Genomic DNA, 20067 nt, shown 5'->3' on the forward strand with positions numbered 1-20067 from the left:
CCCACCATAACCTCAATTACAGCTGAAGTTGAGAAGTGTGGACCCTGGTAAGTTTTACGAAAAGTGATTCAGGAGCCTGCATGTCGTCTGCTCTTAAGGTAAAGACCGTTTAGTTATATCGCCGGCGTATGTCAAGTTGACCGGAAGGTAAAATGTCTGCTACTGGCTGACGTTGTACTATGTTCTTCTGACATGTCTCCGCTGATCTAGGACACAGTCTCAAAGTTCAAGGCGAACGTGCGCGAGCAGCTTAACATGATGCGCGCCTACCTGAACGTCATGGAGTCGTCATTGGGTCATGAGGCGGAGAAGGTCCAGCGTGAAGCCTCATCCGCGCTGCTGGAGGAGCGCAAGAACATGTCCCGTTACCTGGAGCAGCTGAAGCAGATGGAGGTGGTGTTGAACGAGGTGGAAGGCGAGGAACAGACAGAGTTCCTGAGGGTGAGATGTGAATACTGCGAAATGTCCTGAGCGGGTGGGGGAGATGCATGCAGCTTTTCAGCTTAAGCCAGGGACATGGGGTTGTACTAAATGTGGGTGTATCAGACAACAGAGGTCTTCACGTTGAAGTGAAGGGTCCATAATGTGGCTAAGGGCTGGGTTGAGTGTTTCACGTCCTTTTTGACCGTTTTCAGTGTGTGGTCTCCTGAGCAGAGACAGAGAGGCTTATGGGGAAATTATGGACTTCCAAATAGGTTGGTTCTTTTGAATAGCCAGTAGGTCTCTGTGTTTTCTGTCAGGTGTCATGCCACATCCTGATATGTGGCTGACCCCACCCCCACAAAAACCAGCATGTCTCACATGTGCTTGACTCTGCCCCAGCCCTACCCGCCTTCCAGCACCCCCACTGTGTCTAAAACATTTAGACAGTTTGCATATGGGAGAGTATGCCTCTTTTCAACACTTCCATTCGGCATGTTCTTTGAAATGTCCTTCCATGTGAGTGATTTTGTAGAAAGCTTTTGCATCGTGTGTGCGCCAGTTCTCTCTTTAAGGCATTTCCTAACCCTCCTTGATGTGCGCTATCACCGTTATAGAGGCAATATGTCCACGTAATTCTGTGTATCTTCTTGATCTTCCCACAGAAGTACTGTCTGGTGGCGAGCAGGTAAGAGCTGGCTGTGGTTCCCGTTCACCTACTCCTCCTTTTAGAGGCCTCCTCACTGCTCAGGGCTCCGCAGCGGGGAGTTCATCCAGAGCGGTACGGGTTGGTCGGGCTTATCCGGAAGGATGGGAATTGATGGGGGCTCGCCATGGTATTTAGATGTAGGCCATGTTCCTCCATGGGGATTGCGGAGGATTTAAAATGGTGGTAATGCTACCCGCAGCAAATCCGCTCATTTTTTAAGGTAATGTGGCCGATGTAACGGTATCCAGTGATAATGTTGCCTGTGAAAAGGTCCCCAGGGGGCGACATTTCCCCCAAATGTGCACTCCTGCAAAAATCAATCCCTTCCCCCAAATATTCTAGTACTGGAGTTAGAATAGAAAATTGTACGCGCCCTAGAGTATGTGGGGGTAGGCCTTTAGCAGTGCAGGGAAAAATGTTGCCTAACTGGTGATTTTTCCCCATGGGACATTATTCACATGGAACCGATGTAACTCCACCTACACCGTGGAAGTAAATCCTCCACTGTACTCCGAAGTAAGCATTGGGTGCCGCGGGAAACTGGTGGTAAATCGGTTACCGCTATTTTGCTGGCCATTATTTCTCCCACACAGCTGTACCTGCAATGAGGCCGTTTATATTTAGAATACGAATTTGTTTACTAAAAAAACCTTCAATGGAAAGAAAAAAAAGAGGAACAAATGAGAATGCAGTGTATGTGAGACCACATAGTCATTGCTTAGTAATCATTAAGGGTGCTCTTTTCCAACAGCTTTAAGTGCTTGAGTTCTTCACCACCAGTGGGTATAAGCACTTTATATGAGCATTTCAGTCTTTAACATTATAATCCTTGGGAGGGCCTCTCGTTCATGGTGAACGAAGAGAGCCACTTTAGAATATTGCTGTCTTTTATCATCAACTCGGTAGGATAGCTCAGGGGCAACATGCTCGCCTCGGAAACAATGACACGGAGCAACACGGGTTTGACCCCCGGGTCCGTTCTTCTGGGTATTAAGCACGTTATAAATAACCTATCATATCATAACTGTGAATCTACCAGTGTCTCCTTGTTGTCTTCTGAGAGGGTGATTTTGTGACAGTACACATGTTGTGTTGTGGATAAAGAGAGAGTTCTCACACAACTTTGAATGCTTCCCATCTCTCACTGTGCACTGGAATGCCATTGGTCCTCAGTAAAAGGGCCTTGAATGGAGTTCGATGACTTCTTGCAGCTCCATTCGAAATGCAGCATGTAACCCCAATATCAGGAAAGGTGATGAACCTCTAAAAAAATGAATATCAGCATCTTCTACTGAATTCTGCAAGCTGCTGGCCCTGAAGGGTTTGCGCGGGAATATAAACCAGGTCGCCGGGGGCCATGTCCTCTCATTCAGGGGCGGACTGGCCTATAGGGAACTCTGGAGATTTCCCGGTGGGCCTCTGCACCCTGGGCCTCTTTTGTGTGGTAGTTCCATATTCTCTCATAGGAAAAGCATTGAGCTTGCTGAAAATGTGTCATATGGGACCACTTTGAAAATTATTTCCAGGGCCTCTTTTAGTTCCCAGTCCACCCCTGCAGTCTCATTGCTTCAATATTTGGAATAGTTTACGCACCAGTCTTGACGTCCTTGCCCGAGGCAGAGTGCAGATTCCATTGGGCGAGGGCACAGGGCTGGGGAGTTGTCTGCAGGACTAGCTTCTAGATGAGGCAAGCCGTACTGCCTGAACACCTGATAGCCCTCTGCTCACAGTGAGAGATGGGAGAGCCCCTCTGACCGCCACACATGCAGCAGGGATAGCTAACCTTTGACTGAAGGGAGCAGACGAAGGACACATGCAGTACACACATGAACAAGTCCAAGCTATGTGCCAGCATGACCTATGTCCTGTTTGCTTGACAGTAGCGAGGAATAATAAATAAATAAAGAGGCTCGTCCAATATCCTACAGGTTTGCTTGTGTGGAGATGGTAGAAGGGGCAGCCCATCTTATTCCAACAGTGCCCTGTAGAGTCACCCATCATATGGACACACATGGCTGGGATATCCTGCCTCAGCCTCCCAGAAATTCCTGCCTGTCGCCATCATAAGCATTCATAAGGCTTGGTCAGGCTGTGCAGTGCCCAAGTGGGGGCTGGGGGGAGTTGGGTGGGGGAGGGGTGGCAACAGGAGAAAAATGCCACTCGGCTGCTAGATAAAAATGTCATAGTAAACTGTCTCCACTCTGATGTTGTGGTTTTCTTCTCACAGGTTGAACAAGGTCCTGGGAGAATCCCCCCCAATGGGACGGCTCGACATCCAGCTGCCAATCATATCAGATGAGTTCAAGTTCCAGGTGTGGAGGAAGATGTTCCGCTCACTCATGCCAGGTAAAGTACTCAAGGTCACAGGGCTTGAAAGGACTTGTGGAGTCACTAAGAGGTGGAAGGCGACAGGGGATGTCGCAGGTCCTGGCGATGCGCTTGTGACCAAAGATTACCTGTTCATGCAGTATCCCTTTTTACAGGAAAACTGCTCTAATCCAACAATCCCACTCACCCTGAATTACACGAGTCTCCTTTTGATGAATGCACCCATTTCAGTTTTTGACTCCCTGCCACCCACTTTAAATAGTTTAGCAAAACTCACTACAGTGATGAGTATCCTGCATTTCACACATTAGCCTTTCTTCAGTATCGCATGGCTCAGTGGGCATGGTGGTAAGCTGCAACGGTGCCACAACTCACACTGGCACTCTAGTAAGCCCTTTTAGTTTTGGCAGCACAGAGGTAAACACCCACCATCGACTGGTGATCATCTCAAGTTTAGGTAGATGATTTTGAGGCAGTCAGACTCATTTTTTGTGGGAACATTACTGTACCATTGTGCACGTAGACGCCCTTGGGCCTTAGTTGTGATTTATAAATCTTCAAACAAATAAATAAATAAATGATGGCCACAGAATACTAGTAGTGCCGCGCCAGATTTCCTATATCGCCCTTATGTGAGGGTTCCCTTCTTTCCATTGAATCCCAAAATCTAAAGGGTACAGGGAGGGATTTGCCAACTGTCACATAGAATGCGGAAAATAAAAAGTAGCAGGGACTCTTTGGTACTGGGGCCCTCCACCTTGCACCCAAAATGTGTCAAACGTTAGGGTAATTAACATAACCTCCTCTCAAACCCTCTGACAGTCAATATCCGAGCGCACCCACCTCTGACTTCTATTGAAGAATAATAACTGATCGAGACCTTACTAACCCCCAACACTTAGCTCTCAATCACAGTTTGAGATTGTGTGTCTCAAGAAATGCCACTTATTTCTTTGTGTCTCATGCCTCCACCTGCAGGCCTGGAAAATCTGACCTTGGATCCTGAAACGGCTCAGCAGAACCTGGTGGTCTCAGAAGATGGCCGGTCGGTGGAGTGCACGGACCAAAAGCAGCAGGTGTCGGACGAGCCCAACCGCTTTGACAAGTCTAACTGCCTCGTGAGCAAGGAAGGTTTTGACAAGGGAGAGCACTACTGGGAGGTGGTGGTGGGTGACAAGCCTCGCTGGAGCCTGGGCGTGATCTTGGAGACAGCCAACCGCAAAGGCAGGCTGCACGCTACTCCCTCCAATGGCTTTTGGCTGATAGGTCACAAGGACGGCAAGGTGTATGAAGCCTACATGGAGCAGAAGGAGCCCCGACAGCTGCGTGTGGAGGAGAAGCCCGAGAAGATCGGCATCTACGTCAGCTTTAGCGATGGAGTGGTATCCTTCTACAATGCAGACGACGAAGACAACCTCCGCCCACTCCACACCTTCCATGAGAAGTTCTCTGGCAAGCTGTTCCCGTTCTTTGATGTTTGCTGGCATGACAAGGGCAAAAACAGCCAGCCCCTAAAGATCTTCTATCCAGCTTCTGATTAGAGAAAATGGCCTCCATCTCTTACTTTCTTGCATTTTACCCTCCTGCCTTCATTTCAACATGCTTCTGTCTTCTCAGCTTTTCTGCTCTCCCTTGCCTCACCTCTTGATCTGTCCAATTCCCTCTCAACTCTTTGGCCTCCCTTCTGATCTAATGTTGATTGTTTTGAAAGAGCTTCTTCCATCCTTTCTCTCAACTTCTTTTTCTCTTCTCTTCCATTCCTTTTCCCCCTTTTGCTTGCTCTCATTCTTACCTCTGTTCTTTTACTCTGCCACTTTCTCTATTTGGTTGTTCTCTTCTTCTCGCCCTTCTCTCCTTCTGCCCGTCTCTGTAATACCAATATATGAATTCAAATACATCAATAAAAGTAAGCTTTAAAATGTATTTTAGGGAAAATGCTATCATTTCACAAATGGCACCTCCAATTCTCCAGTCCCTGCCATGTATTTCATAAAAAGCGATTTATCACGCCCCACTTCTAAAGGGAGGGTCTGCCAACTCTTTTTGGGGGGTCGTTTTGATCCTAAATTGTAATTGCCGAGGTTAAGGTCCACGTTGTGAAAATTATGAAAGCCCCACACTTCAGAAAACACCTTAAATGTATTTTCCTGTAATCTAATTTTCTATTTTCTGTTAACTCGCATCAGGCGAATTCGTATTGTATTTGAGAGACGTGTTCCATGCTTGGCTTCTCTTTGCTCATTGCTTGCTTTTTTCTAGAATCCTAAGTCTTCTGCATAAGTCTTCTGCAAATACTGTGCCTCGTGAAAATGGCGGTTCCGGGACAGCACATTAAACGGAACTATTGCATCTCATGGGATAACGAGGCAAGGAAAAATCAGCACTTCCTAGTGCTTAAGACAGTGTCACAAATGTCACGTTGCCAGCCACTACTCTGGCCAAAATAGTCACATGCGCCCTTGCTCTGCCACCTACACCTTTCAAACCACTTCTTACTCGCCAATTATCATTAGCCAATGGCTACTGGCGAGTGTACATTTTGAGTCCTGGCTTAAGACCACAGCTTGTATACGAAGATCATGAAAAGGGCAAATATGTCCAGCTCGGTGCCCCGTCATCTGCTCCGTGAGGTGGAAATGGATGTTCAACCAATGAGGCCCCTCTCAGTGTGCGGACAGTGAGCATGGCCAGGATACAACTCCTCCCACACACGCACTTTCTAAATGACAGCCCTATTCGGGGATTCCACCCCAAAATCAGCAGGTCTGCCCTTTTCAAGAACTGTGGTTGATGTCATCTGGGCTTGCTGACCCCTTTTGTCAGACTTGACTATTGTGATGAAAAATCTAAATCATTGATGACATCTGACCCTTGGCTTCAGCTATCAACACATGGCTGATGCCGATACCACTGGGTGGCGGTGGCATCAAAACCCAGTGTTGCCCCCTGCCAGGCCTGCCCAGTCCCTCCTAAATGCATGAGTTTCTGGAGAGGAGGCCTGGAGGCCTTTGGTGTTGAGCAAGCTACTTTGAAAAAAGGGCAACCAAGGGCATGTTTTTAGTTGGTTATTTGGGATAGCTCAGTGGCAACGTGCTAAGCCTTGGAAGCAAGACGACGTGTTGCAATGCAGGTTCTATCCCGGCCCACACTTAAAAAACCTCTGGTTATTAAGCGCGTTATAAATAACCTATCATATCAATATCAACAGAGTGTCCTGGGAAGAGAAATCCTGTGACATTCTTGCACCATGTCCCCTCAAGCATCTTTTATTTCGGGTTCTCCCAGAGTACTTTGTCATGTTCTAAGAGTGATAGTACCTCAAATGGTAGCTGCTCACACAGAAGGACAGCCATTTTGAGAATAAGCGCTGTGCACTGTAGGTGACGTGCATCTATTAGATTTCTGGATACGTATCACCGCAGCAACTTCCAATGTAGGGGGCGTGGCATAATATGGTAAAATCTGGCCATATTATGCTGTAGTTGCATATCAATGGCAGTGCCTTTGCCTTTGTTGATTCTATTGGGTCTAACCCTGTCATTTCATGACCCCATCCTTTGCGTATGAAGGCAGCACCCTTGTTAAAATGCGGTTGGTTTCAAAATATTCTTACCGTATAGGGAAAAGAACACGGACAATTTTGAATCCAAATTCGGTACAGTATTCTTTGGACCATTCATTGAAGGTATTCGGCACTGAGGCCGATTATTTTCTTCTGGAGCTGCGTCCAATGTTTTACATAGGGAATGCAGTGCACATCTCTCCACATGTGGGAGCCATTCCGAGGAGTTTGGATGCGCTAGGCCAAACGGGAGGAACATGGGCTCCCCCATGTGACCCGCAACCACGGATGTGGAAGCCTCCTCTTCCGTGAGATCCACCCAGTCGTCAGTGTGGGCTGAGTCGGCAGAAGAAGAGGAATCCGAGGGGAAGGAAGTGCTCCATCATTCCTCCCTGGAAGATGAGCTTACAGCTTCCAATTGCCCTATTCTGCAGATAAATGTTCCCCCTTCCTCCAGGGGGCTCACCAGGTGTACACACGGTGGCGGCTCGACAATAGAGGGGCTGGGGTCACCACCTCCTATTTTAAGAACCCAGGGAGTCCCAAAAAGTCAACTGAAGAAATGTAAAACAATTTTTTTAATATCCCATTTGCATTATTTGTGCCTCACTTCCTAAAACAAATGCAATCAGAAACTATTTAAATTCTTTGAAAATGCCAAGAATGGTCTACCTAATTGTCAGCAAAGTAATGTTCATGAATATGAAAGCCATGGGCCCTGCCTCATGCACAGCTTTCTGAAAGGTATTGGGGATTCCTTGTGTGACGTCACGGCTTTATTTGTGTCCCATGGGCGTTGAAAAGGACGCCTGGGGAGCACAGTGAATGCCTCAGACGTCAGCCCTCCATCTCCCAGCCTGTCTCGTGCAGGGCTTTAAGTGGGTCGGGGCTGAGCCCTGGCAGGCTCATTAATATTGTTCTGAGGCGGGGCCCTGCCGGGGCTCACTAATGTCCCCTGGCAGACCCGGCCACTAGAGGGCAAGGCTTTTTTCAAAATCCTGGAGGTCTCGCTCATCTGCGAGTGCTTCAGGCTTCAGACATTTTTTTCTTTAATCCATAATGATGGCACTGGCACCTGCGGGGCACCCCTTCAATCAAGAGATCCCATGGGCCGGCACCACCATTTTTGAAGAAAAGGTGTGGCTCTTAAAGCCTGAAGCTCCCACTCATTTGCAGGAGCTTCAGGCTTTAGGAAAAAAGTATTAACCAAAATCTATGTATACCTGTCTTACATCTCAAATGGATAAACTGAATTACTTCTAATCACATCTCCTATCTTTTAGGAGTCTATGGAAAATCAATCTGACAAAGGTCACCCACTTAATGTAAAAAGGATTTTTTAATTGTATTACGTGTCAATTCAATAGTGTTTCACTTGTGCATGGTTAAGTAAAAATAATGTAAAGTAAATAAACAATTCCAAAGCAATTACCATCCAAATGTGAATAAGACTTAGTCAGAAAAGTGAAAAAATAAAAAAAATACAATAATAATAAACCATCAAATATGATTTTTCAATGCTAATGCTACATACACTAAATGACAATATTTATAGCATTACATGAAAAAAACATTGGCTTTTAAACAATCAGTCCAAACAACTGTTCATTCTTGTGCTATTAGTACTGTACATAGAAAGGCCTAAACCCAACTATTCCTGCAGTTTCTAGGCCATGTCCCAATTTAGTGGATCATCTTTCAGGGTCTTGAAGTGCAAGATATCTCTGCCTTGCCAACTTGGAAGCTCCTAACTAATAAGAACTGCGGAATAAGGGAACCCCTAATCAGTTATTGGTCCCTTTGGTCTTCATGTTTCGGCGGTAGCAAAAACTGTTTTGCCCGCCTTCTTCAGGGCATCAAATTGAGGACCCTGTGTGAAAGAAAAAAAAAACTAAAAAATGTGAAATAAAATAGGAGGTGGGTACTCACAGATGGTGCCTATCATTACTTGGCACTGGACATTTGAATACTGTTCTCTAGGTCCTAGCACCTATTTTTACCTGCCAGGGCTATGATCTCTAGTAAAGGATCCAGGCGTAAGTATGTCACAAATCAGTTGGTGACGGTTATCCTGGGGTGATTGAATAAATTGTAGGTCCTGCATGGTTTCCGTATAGTTGATTGTTACTCCAGATAGAATCTGTGGAGTCAGTTAAATAAAATCACGTCAGGGCCCTGGGTGTGTGTTCCTGAGCTCCTGAGGAATTGGGCAGATAATAAATTAAATGTGTACCTTTAGAGATTTCTTCTCATGTGTCTGCTGGTGAAATTCAGTATTGTGGGAAAAGTATTCATGGAATTGCCCTTCCGGTCTGCAGGCGCAGTTTTCACCCACGTAGAGTCCTGTAGTGGGAACACAAATGGTGTTGTAGTTACAGTGCACCTAAGCATGCACTGACTGAGTTTGTGCAAGAAGGTCGGTAAACATATAATCAACAGAGCCTTACAAATACCTGTGTTTTGCTGGTCCTGCCCACATGCGGATCGATATGCTGTCCGGTCTTGTTCTCTGTATGTGGTATCCCTTGATGAAACGGGCAATCCGCGTTCTTATGTGGTGGAACAGAAGTATGCAAAGAATTGTAATTTAGATTTTTAAAGGCATGTGGGATTCCGCACGTTCTTATTGTAGATGATGTTAGTTAGTACTCGAAGTGCGGCCGCCCTTAGTTGTGCCGTCTGAGTCACCCCGCGTGTAATGTTGAATATTGGAAACCGAAGGTTGTGGAGGTTATTACCATTCGGGGCGGGAAAAAGGGCCTTGGCTTCCAGAGGCCTCACCTTTTCAGCCTTAATGGTGCTGCTGCCTCTCCCCAGGCATGATTCCGGGCAAGGGGCAGCACCACCATTAAGGCTGAAAAGGCAAGGCGCTGTCCCCTACCAGGAAAGCCATTAGTAAATAAATGTAAATAAATGTAAATATCAGCACCCTCTCCCCATGGCTGAGCTCTACAAACGTCTGCCTGGCAGGGTTGCCTGTAGTCCATTAAGCTGAGGGCCGTCAAGAGGGCACTGGCCAATTTTCCAGTGCCACTTAAGGCACTGGTCTCAGTCCATAAGGAGGGGTTATAAAGCTGATGCATCCTCGGCCTGATTCTTGAGAAGCAAAAGGGACAGGTGAACGTCTCCTCCTTGTTATGGGGCGCTGTGAGGCCCTGTGATGTTCTGTGAGCCCCCTCCCTCCACAGACTAACTCCAGACACGTCTGTATCGTTCGGGCTCCCCGGTTGCTCTGCCGGCTGGGAAACACCCCTTTATTTAAAGGCACGCGGCGGAGTGCAACGTCACTCCGCCACGTGCTGAAATCCTTAAAGGGGCAGAACCACACTCCTCCTTTTTCATGAGGACAAACAATGAACAATATAACAATGTTAATTCTAAACACAACAACCACAGCAAATCAGATCACACGTTCACCCCTTTAATGACAGCCACCCGAGTCCCCTTACCACTATCGGCCCCACCGTGGCCGCTTGGACTCATGGGTCCGCTTGCACTCACGGGTCCAACACATAGTCACTGAGGCGAACAGGTTTCCCTCGCCCTGTACTCAGGGGGTACCTCCTGCTCGCATCCGGGAGAGGGGATCCCTCGGCGGCCGTCACGCTGACCGGTGAGCAGGGAAGAGGGGCCACACCCCCACCCTCACCTGGAACCTCCATGATGTCCATGTCCGGGACCACCTCTGCCCGAGGTTCCCCCAGTCTTTTAAAGAAACGTACGTTTCTGGTGACAGATGCCTTGCCATCGGAGGCTATTACCATGGACCCTTTAACGGCCACTACGTCCAAGGGCTCAGGCTCGTAAGTTAGTGATAGCTTCCCGTGAGGGTGCCTGTTTCTGATAAGCAACTCATCGCCAGGCATGAGTTGCTGAGGGCGAAGACCTCTCCTCAGGTTTCCCTGTTCAGTCCTTACCCTGCGGTCACATTCCACCTGTTGATCATCAATGACCGCAGGCTCCTTCTCCCCGACCTCAGGTATCAGTCCTCTCGGCCATCGTTTGAATAGGGCATCCGCCGGGCCACTCCTGTGGATGTGTGCGTGTGGTCGTTCGGTAAACACGCATAAACTGGTACAGCGCCCTTTCCAGGCACCGGCCTTGCCCCTGTGCAATGCGGAACACTTTGCTGAGGGTTCGCATCAGCCTCTCTGCCTCCCCATTTGCCCTGGGCCACAGCGGGGTGATATTCCTGTGCTGAACCCCATAGTCCTTCATCAGAGCCGCAAACCTTTCACCCGGAAATAGGGCCCTATTGTCGGAACACAGAATCTTGGGGAGTCCATGAGCCACAAAGATCTTTTTCATGGCCACCACCACACTCTCAAAGGCCACTGACTCATGAACTCGACCTCCGGGTACCTGGACCATTCGTCTACCACCACCAGGAGCCCTGTGTCGTGGAGCCAAAGTCTGCATGTACCACTTCCATGGTTGCGTGCCTCAGGGCATGGCTTTGATGGAAGGCTCCCTCTGCATGGGAGATGCCACCTGGCACCATACGCACGATGCCACAAACTCCTCCACACGTTTTCTCCAGCTCAGAGAACCACACTTTCATGCGCAGGCAGGCTTTCATCTTGGCAGCCCCTTGATGACCTTGGGTAGCCAACCCAGTGACCTCCTGGACGTTCACCTGAGGGACTATGATCCAGTCAACCCTGAGTAGGAGGCCAGACCCGGAAAATGACAGTTCATCCCTCACCTTCCACAATTGTTCAAGCTTAACCTTCGCCTCCTGCGTTTGCATAGCCAGGGACTCCAGCATCGTCTTCCAGGATCCCTGCTGCATCACCGATTTCAGGATGCAAAAGCACTCGTCCTGGGCCGCAGCCACCTCCAGGTCCTCCAAGGGCAAGGAGTTGGGAGTTGCCGCCTCCACCACCAACCGAACATGAGCGTCCGCTTCCTCTGCACAGTCATCCACCCAGCTCTCAGGGTCCCCTTTGGGGTGGCGAGACAGATAGTCAGCCGCATTGTTGGTGCCTGGCCGATAGACTAGCGAGACACCATACTCGAGAAGCGCCAACATCCACTGTTCAATCCTCGCCGGTGGTTTCGAGGATGAGCCCGCCAAAATGGCCAGAAAAGGCTTGTGGTCGGTCACCACCGTCACAGGTCAACCCAGAATATACAGCCGAAAGTGCCTGCAACCCCCAAAGAACAGCCAAGGCCTCCCGCTCAATCTGGAAGTATCCAGCCACTGGTCTGACACTTGAATCTGCACCGACCTGTGTCAGCACTGCCCCCAGACCAAAAGGGCTGGCGTCCACTACGATCTCCGACTGGACGGCGGGATCGAAGAACACCATGGTGTCCTCTGCTGCGAGGGCGCTTTTGATATCCTCAAAGGTGGCTTGTTCTAGCGGCCCCCACTGCCATGCGGTCTCCTTCTTCGTGAGGGCTCGCAACGGCTCCGAACAAGAGGCCAAGTTCTTTATGAAGCGGCCACAGTACGTCACCATGCCCAAGAAACTCTGTACCTCCGACACGTTCTCTGGTGGGCAAGCATCCTTGATATCTTTCACCTTGCGGGGGCAGGTGACACACCTCCCTCCTTGAACATGAACCTGAAGAATTTGATTGCAGGCTTCAGGAATTCACATTTTTCACGGTGTAGCGTCATGCCAAGGGACTGAAGTCATTCAAAAGTCTTGCAAGCTTGTGCAGATGTTCTGGTTCTTATTTAGCAAACACCAGGATGTCGTCGATTATGTTCAAAATGCCATCTAGGTCTGCCAGGGCACAACAAATCATGTTCTGAAACACCTCTGCTGCAGAGGACACCCCGAAACTCAGTCGGTTGTATCGATACAGCCCTCAGTAAGTGGTGAGGTTGTGATGTATCGAGATTCCAGGTGTAAGACGACCTGATGGTACCCGGCCCTGAAGTTCAGTTTTGAAAAGAACCGGGCTCCCTGCAGCTCGGTGATAGTGTCATCTATGGTACGTGTTAAATGCTGCTCTTGTTTAATAGCCTTGTTGGGGAGCCGTATGTCAACACAGATCCTCACTGAGTCCGGTTGTTTTGGCTTTCATGCCACAGCAATGTGGGACACCCACAGGGTAGGGCCTTCAACCTTCTCGATGATATCAAAGTTGACGAGATTGTCCAGTTCTTTATCCACCAACTCCCGCAAGTAGAAAGGCACCCAGAGGTGTTTGAGAGTGATGGGTTGCACTGTTTCGTCAATATGCATTCTCACAGGATCTCCTGCCATCTGCCCAATGCCTTGGAATAAACAGGAGTACTTTTCCAGCAATGTTTGAACATCTACGTACACTTAGTACGCAAAACTCACAATCCCTAGGGCCTCAGCCGCTGCGCAGCTCAACAACCTGTTGGTGCTTACAGGTATCTCATAGAAGCGGGCGCTAATTTTAGAATCACCATGCCCGATGTCTGCCACAAAAGCACCATCCGGGGGAATTGGCTGGGATCCCCAAACATGAAGATGTGGGCTTTGGGAGCAGCCAGTAGCAGAGGGCCCTCCATGGCATTGTAGTGTCCTCTAGCCATCACGTTGACAGAGGCCCCAGTGTCCACTAGCACCGGGACCGATGATTAGTTCACTGTGACAATGCACCGCGGTTGCCGTCTGTTCTTCGTTTTGAGGGCCTCAACGCTGGATACAAAGAAAATATTCTACTCTTGCTCCTCTTCCTCCTCTTCTAGTTGTGCATCTTCATCACCCTGGTCGACCTGGGCAACATTGGGCGGGCATGATTGCCAGAAATAGCCAGAATGAACAGGACCCCTCGGCACTATCACTGGTAGGGAGGCCCTGCACATTCGGGCGTAGTGGTCAGCTAGACCACATCGACCACACGCTTTCCCCCGCCGCGGGGCACTACGTAGGGTGGGGCAGGTCATACTCGCACTTTAGGCTCTCCTCCCCAGGCTTTCTGCCCCATCACGGAAATTGCATGCTGGCCTCCTGGCACCCCTGCCACCCCAGCTCACAGCACAGACCTCTTCCGCCTTGGCTGGGCACACTCCTGCCTCCATCCTGGACGCTCGCATCTCAGACACCTCCTGGCACTGACCCAGTTCAAGGATACGAGGCAAGGTTATCCCAGGCTCCTGCAGCACCTGCCTGCGTAGCTTCCCTGACGAGCATCCTTGGATCAGCTGATTTCTGACCATTGCATCAGTATTGTCCCAGGCACATGCCACCGACATGGCCATAGAAAGTGTCAAGACTTTCATAGTCTTTCTGACGGAGGGAAAGCATCACAAAGTGTTCATAGTCTGCATTCGCTAACGGCAGGAAGTAGTCATGAAGCGTTGTCTTCGCTGCGCCATAGGAACCATAGGTTGGTTGAAGAGGCTCAAAAATGTTATGGACCGCAGACCCCGCAGAGTAAAGTAGGGTCGCCAGTTTGCTGTCCTCATTGGTCTCCATGGTGACCCTGAAGTACTTGTCGAGTCGATCAATCCACCGCTTCCACCTTGGACCTTGGCTGGATGGGGGACCAGAGACATGAAATTCAGGGATTGGCTGCAGTGCCCCCAGTGGTCTCATCTGGGCCATAGCTCGAGGCACAGGTTGGGGCACAGGTGGTGGCTGGACCTGGGGCAGTGGCTGGGCACCCTGGACTGAGATGCCTTGGCAACTCAAGTCGCACTCTGGTGTGATTGGCCCAGTGGTGAGCCCCCTGGCTCACCACTTAGCATATTTGAGTGACAGCTAGGACTGATGAATGGGGGTTTTCTGCATAACAGCAGGGCTTTGGGGACTGGGACTTCAGACGTCGCCACAGGACCAAAGAATCCGAAGAGGGAGAAGCTGAGCCGACCTGCAATGACGACACCACCGGTGGAGCCCTGCGGAACCGTCTCACCACTTTTCCCGACGACAGAGGAGATCTTCAATCCGAAGAGTCTCCTTCCTTTGACTGGTGGGGATAACCAGTTTGCCTGCCTTTTCGCCTTCCCGGATCATCTCGTGGCCGCCTTGCCTGTGCCAAGCACCGGGACACTTTTAACCGGAGAATACCGCGGCTGGTTTCTTCCCTGACAGTGCAACGACCTTCAGCCTTCCTCCACTTCGAGATCATCTCTTCCTCTGGACGACGCCGTGACTTGCACCCGCTGCCAGGAACAACTGCCCCCGCTGGAGGATCCTCTCCACTTTAAAGGTACTGTGTCCGCCTGGCCTCCCTCGCTACGGTCTGTGTGGGGTGACTCTTAAAGCCTCAACTTACCACTTGGGTTGGCCCTAGGCTGGCTAACTGAACTTTTCTAAACTGAACTGATCCCTTTCTGAACTCTCTGCAAGACTCTCCAAGCCTTTTAAACTGTATGATCCTGGGCACAGTGGTGTTCTACTCTCTCCAAGAGGGAGCCTGGCTGAACTTTCTGCTCACAAGTATACTTTGACTTTCCTGCCTTGCTAAGTGCTTCTGAAGGATTGTGTTGTGTGCTGTTCCTAATCTCTGCCTTTTCCCTCCCTTTTTCTTAAACTTATTGGAGTGCCATCTTTAGTTAAGCGCTCACCTCTGTCTGGAAATAAGTTGTGTTAACTAAGACTTGTCTAATAAGAAATAAGGGTTGTACATATGATAATAGTGATTGTGTTTTTGAACTTACTTATAAAAATAGTGCTAGGGTATTTCTAAATGTGTGTTTAAATAAATAATTATATACTTGATACCAAAGCTCTGGTCAGTGTTTGCTTGTGCTACTGTATTTTGGTACCTATCTTGTATACTCTATATACTGTCTAACTCTTCTTCAGAGAAGTCTGGCTGCTGAGCCACAGCTACCAGGTAAATCTGGGTGGTACAGACTGCTACCAATTGGGTTTACTGCCAACACCTGTAGTCTTAAAGGGATGGTCTAGTAAACATTTTTATTTAAAAAATAGATAGGCCACATAAAAAAAAAAAATACTAGCATCCTCCGTTTTAAAACTTCCTATGTAAAATTTTGAGCTATTCAAGCTCAAAATTCAAAAAAGCAAGCACAGGGGCGCAGCCATTTTGTGAAATGGAGGCCCTCCTGTGCTGGCTTTTGCTTTTGCGGCACTAATGAAGGAAAAGCCAGCCAGCTGTAGTAAACAAAGTCTACCGCTGGGTGGCTTTCCCTTCATTAGTGCCGGGACTCGGAGGACGCGGACCGGAGACCAGAGCAGGAAAGCTGCAGCTGAATCTCGGTAAGTGCTATTTATTTTTTTTACAAAAAATAAGCACTAGCTGCGGTTTTTTTTCTAAGTTTTCCGGGCTGGAGGAGCCCGGAAAACTTAGAAATAAAACCGCAGCTTTAAAAACATTGTATTTATGTTTGTGGTCGCTTTTGAAGCGACCGCAAACATAAATACAACGTTATTGTGTTGGAAAACGCTGCGGTTTTTCTTTCAAAGTTTCTCAGGCTCCTCCGGCTCGGAGGAGCCTGAGAAACTTGGAAAGAAAAACGGCAGCGTTTTCCAACACAACCGCGTTGTGTCTGCCTGAATCTGCTCTACCATTTGGGGCTCTCGGGCTCCCCAGGAGCCCGAGAGCCCCAAATGGAAAAGCAGATTCAGGCAGACATAACGCGGCATTGCGGAAAACAACCGCGTTGTGTCTGCCTGAATCTGCTTTCCCATTTGGGGCTCTCGGGCTCCCCACGGGGAGCCCGAGAGCCCCAAATGGGAAATCAGATTTAGGCAGACAACGCAGCATTTAGCATTTCCCATTTGGGGCTCTCGGGCTCCCTACGGGGAGCCCGAGAGCCCCAAATGGGAAATCAGCTGCAGGTAGAAACACTACGCGGCATGTAAACATAACCGCGTGTGTTTCTGCCTGCTGTGGCTTTCACTTTGGGTATCCGGTGCTCCCCTGGGGGAGCACCGGAGACCCAAAGTGATAGCCACAGCAGGCAGAAACACACGGGGTTGTGTTGGAAAACGCTGCGGTTTTTCTTTCCAAGTTTCTCACGCTCCTCCGAGGAGCCTGAGAAACTTGGAAAGAAAAACCGCAGCGTTTTCCAACACAATAACGTTGTATTTATGTTTGCGGTCGCTTCAAAAGCAACCGCAAACATAAATACGTTTTTAAAGCTGCGGTTTTATTTCTAAGTTTTCCGGGCTCCTCCAGCCCGGAAAACTTAGAAAAAAAAACGCAGCTAGTGCTTATTTTTTGTAAAAAAAATAAATAGCACTTACCGAGATTCAGCTGCAGCTTTCCTGCTCTGGTCTCCGGTCTGCGTCCTCCGAGTCCCAGCACTAATGAAGGGAAAGCCACCCAGCGGTAGACTTTGTTTACTACAGCTGGCTGGCTTTTCCTTCATTAGTGCCGCAAAAGCAAAAGCCAGCACAGGAGAGCCTCCATTTCACAAAATGGCTGCGCCCCTGTGCTTGCTTTTTCGAATTTTGAGCTTGAATAGCTCAAAATTTTACATAGGAGGTTTTAAAACGGAGGATGCTAGTATTTTTTTTTTATGTGGCCTATCTATTTTTTAAATAAAAATTTTTACTAGACCATCCGTTTAAGCCTTTTGCAGTGGTCCCTAAGGGAACTTCACAGGTTTCTGCCTAACACTGGTGTACAGCGGTGGGATTTGCATTGAGTATACATTTTAGTGTGCTATAGATACCTTAGTGCAACTAACCACAAAGCTTAGCACTAAAAAAGTTATTTTCTAAACCTGTCAACTATGGAAAGTTACAGTCAAGAGTCCCTTGCTACAAAAACTGCTGATTGTTTAAGAGTTCTCTGTAAGCAAAAGAATCTCCTGACTAAAGGCAAGAAAATGGAGCTAATAGAAAGGTTGTTAGCAAACCAAAGTCTGGATTGTGGTTCAGAGGAACCTACCACTCCAGCAACTGTAGATAACAGCAATGATATTGATATTAATGTTAGTATTGATAACTTTGAGTCAGAAGGAGAAGAGGAGGTGGAAGATGTTAGAGTTGTCTCCCCTGGGCCTCTACCTGCCCTGCCAGCTGTACCTACTGGACCTTTACCAGGTCCCACACTTAATCCTCAATATATGGAACTAGAAAAAATGAAGCTTGAATTAGAATTCAAAAGAATTAGTGCTCAAACAGAACAACGGCACCAAGAACTAAGGCTCAGAGAAATGGAGCTCAACCATGAGCTGGAAATGAAAAAAATGTCTGTGGAAAGTGCTTCTCTCTCTGAATCCTCTAGGAGTTCCAGTCCCAAAAGACCCCGGATGCCTAAGGAGTTGGTGGGTATGTATGAGCCTAAATTGGATGTGTTGGATTGGTTGAGTTTGTTTGAATATAATCATGGGCTCCAGAACATTACAGGAAATGAGTTACTTTCCTGGTTGTTCTCTAGGCTCCCCCCTAATGAAACTGATGTGGTAATGGAGTTGGGGGAGGAGGATAGGAAGGATTATGAATGTGTGAAGCTAGCTTTGATAGCTAGATTTGGGAAGATCCCTTCCCAGTACCTTAAGAGGTTTAGGACCCTCAAAAAGAATGATCGTACCCCTTGGGCTACCTGGGTGAGTGAGTGTTTGAAAAACTTAGAGGGATGGATTAAGGGTTACAAGGTGAACACTTATGAGGGAATGAGAAATCTTGTAATGTTGGAGTCAATTTATGATGCCTGCTCTCCTGAGCTCAGACAGCACTTGGCTGATTCAAAGGAATTAGATCCTAGAAAACTAGCTAAGGCTGCTGACTTGTGGGTTGCCAACAGGGCTACTCACAAGGATTCAGGGGTCACTCAGAAAAAGAATGAGAGAAATCAGCCACCAAAAGGGAACCAAGAGATTTCTAATACCTCCCAACCCAAAGAGGGCCCCAAACAACAAAATAACCAGGGTAAGCCCCAGGGTAAACCACAACAGGTTAGTGTACCTTCTGGTCACAAACCAGAAGGAGGTCAGGCCAAGCCACCCTTTCAGAGAGCATTTGGAACATGCTATCTCTGTGGGGCCACTGACCACATCAAAGGAGATCCCAGATGTAAGTGTAAACCTGCAGGGATCAGCACAGTCTCCTTAGCCTTCACTCCTGAGGAGGAAGTCCAAATGGCTAGTGCTCACTTTGAAGTCTTTGCTGAAGAACCTTTGGGACTTCAAGCAAGTGTAACAGTAGAGTCCATGGGTCTGGTTAGTGATCAGAATAGGAGTGTGTACAACTCCATACCAGAAAACTGTAAAGTTTATTAAATGGACAGCGTTCTTGTCAATGGCCAGGATACTCCTGCCAGGTGAGACTCTGGGGCCAGCAGAACAGTAGTGGATGAAAGCTTTTTCAGGCCTGAGGATGTTGTTAAGGCACCCAAAGGTCCCACTAAGATGTCTGGAGGCCCTGTCCAAATGGTTCCAATTCTACCAGCCCTCATTCAGTGTAATGACATGACAGTGTTGATTCCTGTCAGTGTTCAGACTGAGGTGCCTGGGAGAGTCGTGTTGGGGAATGATCTAAGAACTCTAGGAGTAGTATCCAGTACCCCCAGGCCTCCCAGTATGGAGACCCAGAACCAAACCAAATTGGCTAGAGAGGCCACCTTAAGGAACCACTCAAAGCCTGTGGGAACCTCTACTGAGAGCCCCACTGCAAGCCCTGGTGTTGGTAAATTGACCTCTGACCAAGGCAAATTTCAGGCTAAAATGTTAGGGAAATGGGAGCCCCAACCAAGCTCCATCATTGTTCCCCCAGTTTTAGAGTCTGTTACTTCCCCTTCTTCTGAGGAGGAGGTGGGTAGACCCACTGGAACCCTAACTAGGCCTCAGAGAACTGGTAATTCTCAGTGCTGGTGGACAACCAGAAAAGAAAAGTCTAAGGCCAAAAACCTTCAGACTGTTGGACCTTCCACAGAAGACTCCAACCCAATTCCTAGTCTTAAGGGGGAAACTCCTAAAGTAGGTAAAGGTAGATCTAAGAGGAAAGAGAAGCATGTACCTTGCTTATCTCCATCCCCTCCAACCAAGAGGCCTAAAACCCAACCTTGTCCCAACAGAGAGGTGGTGAGGACCTCTGGAGGCCCATCTTGATCTAAGGGAGTCCTTTATAAGGACCCCTTGAAAAAGCCTATCACAGGTTCAGAATTTGTACCAACTTCTGAGGGACTGGTCAACCAGATC

At 48.4% G+C, this 20067-nt stretch overlaps 1 protein-coding gene across 2 annotated transcripts in view; it reads left to right on the forward strand.

Annotated features, from left to right (window-relative positions):
- The window catches only part of TRIM72 (tripartite motif containing 72), a 105697-nt gene extending 100317 nt beyond the window's left edge, over positions 1-5380 (forward strand). For both annotated transcript variants that reach the window (XM_069651951.1, XM_069651952.1), the window contains exons 4-7: positions 211-441; positions 1086-1108; positions 3357-3475; positions 4436-5380. In XM_069651951.1, the coding sequence (XP_069508052.1) occupies positions 211-441; positions 1086-1108; positions 3357-3475; positions 4436-4998 (936 nt within the window). In that variant the 3' untranslated portion in view covers positions 4999-5380. The remainder of the gene's footprint in view (positions 1-210; positions 442-1085; positions 1109-3356; positions 3476-4435) is intronic.
- Positions 5381-20067: the final 14687 nt, after the last annotated feature.

This window comes from Ambystoma mexicanum, chromosome 3p (assembly GCF_040938575.1).
Source record: "Ambystoma mexicanum isolate Mex_15411 chromosome 3p, UKY_AmexF1_1, whole genome shotgun sequence".
Taxonomy (NCBI): domain Eukaryota; kingdom Metazoa; phylum Chordata; class Amphibia; order Caudata; family Ambystomatidae; genus Ambystoma; species Ambystoma mexicanum.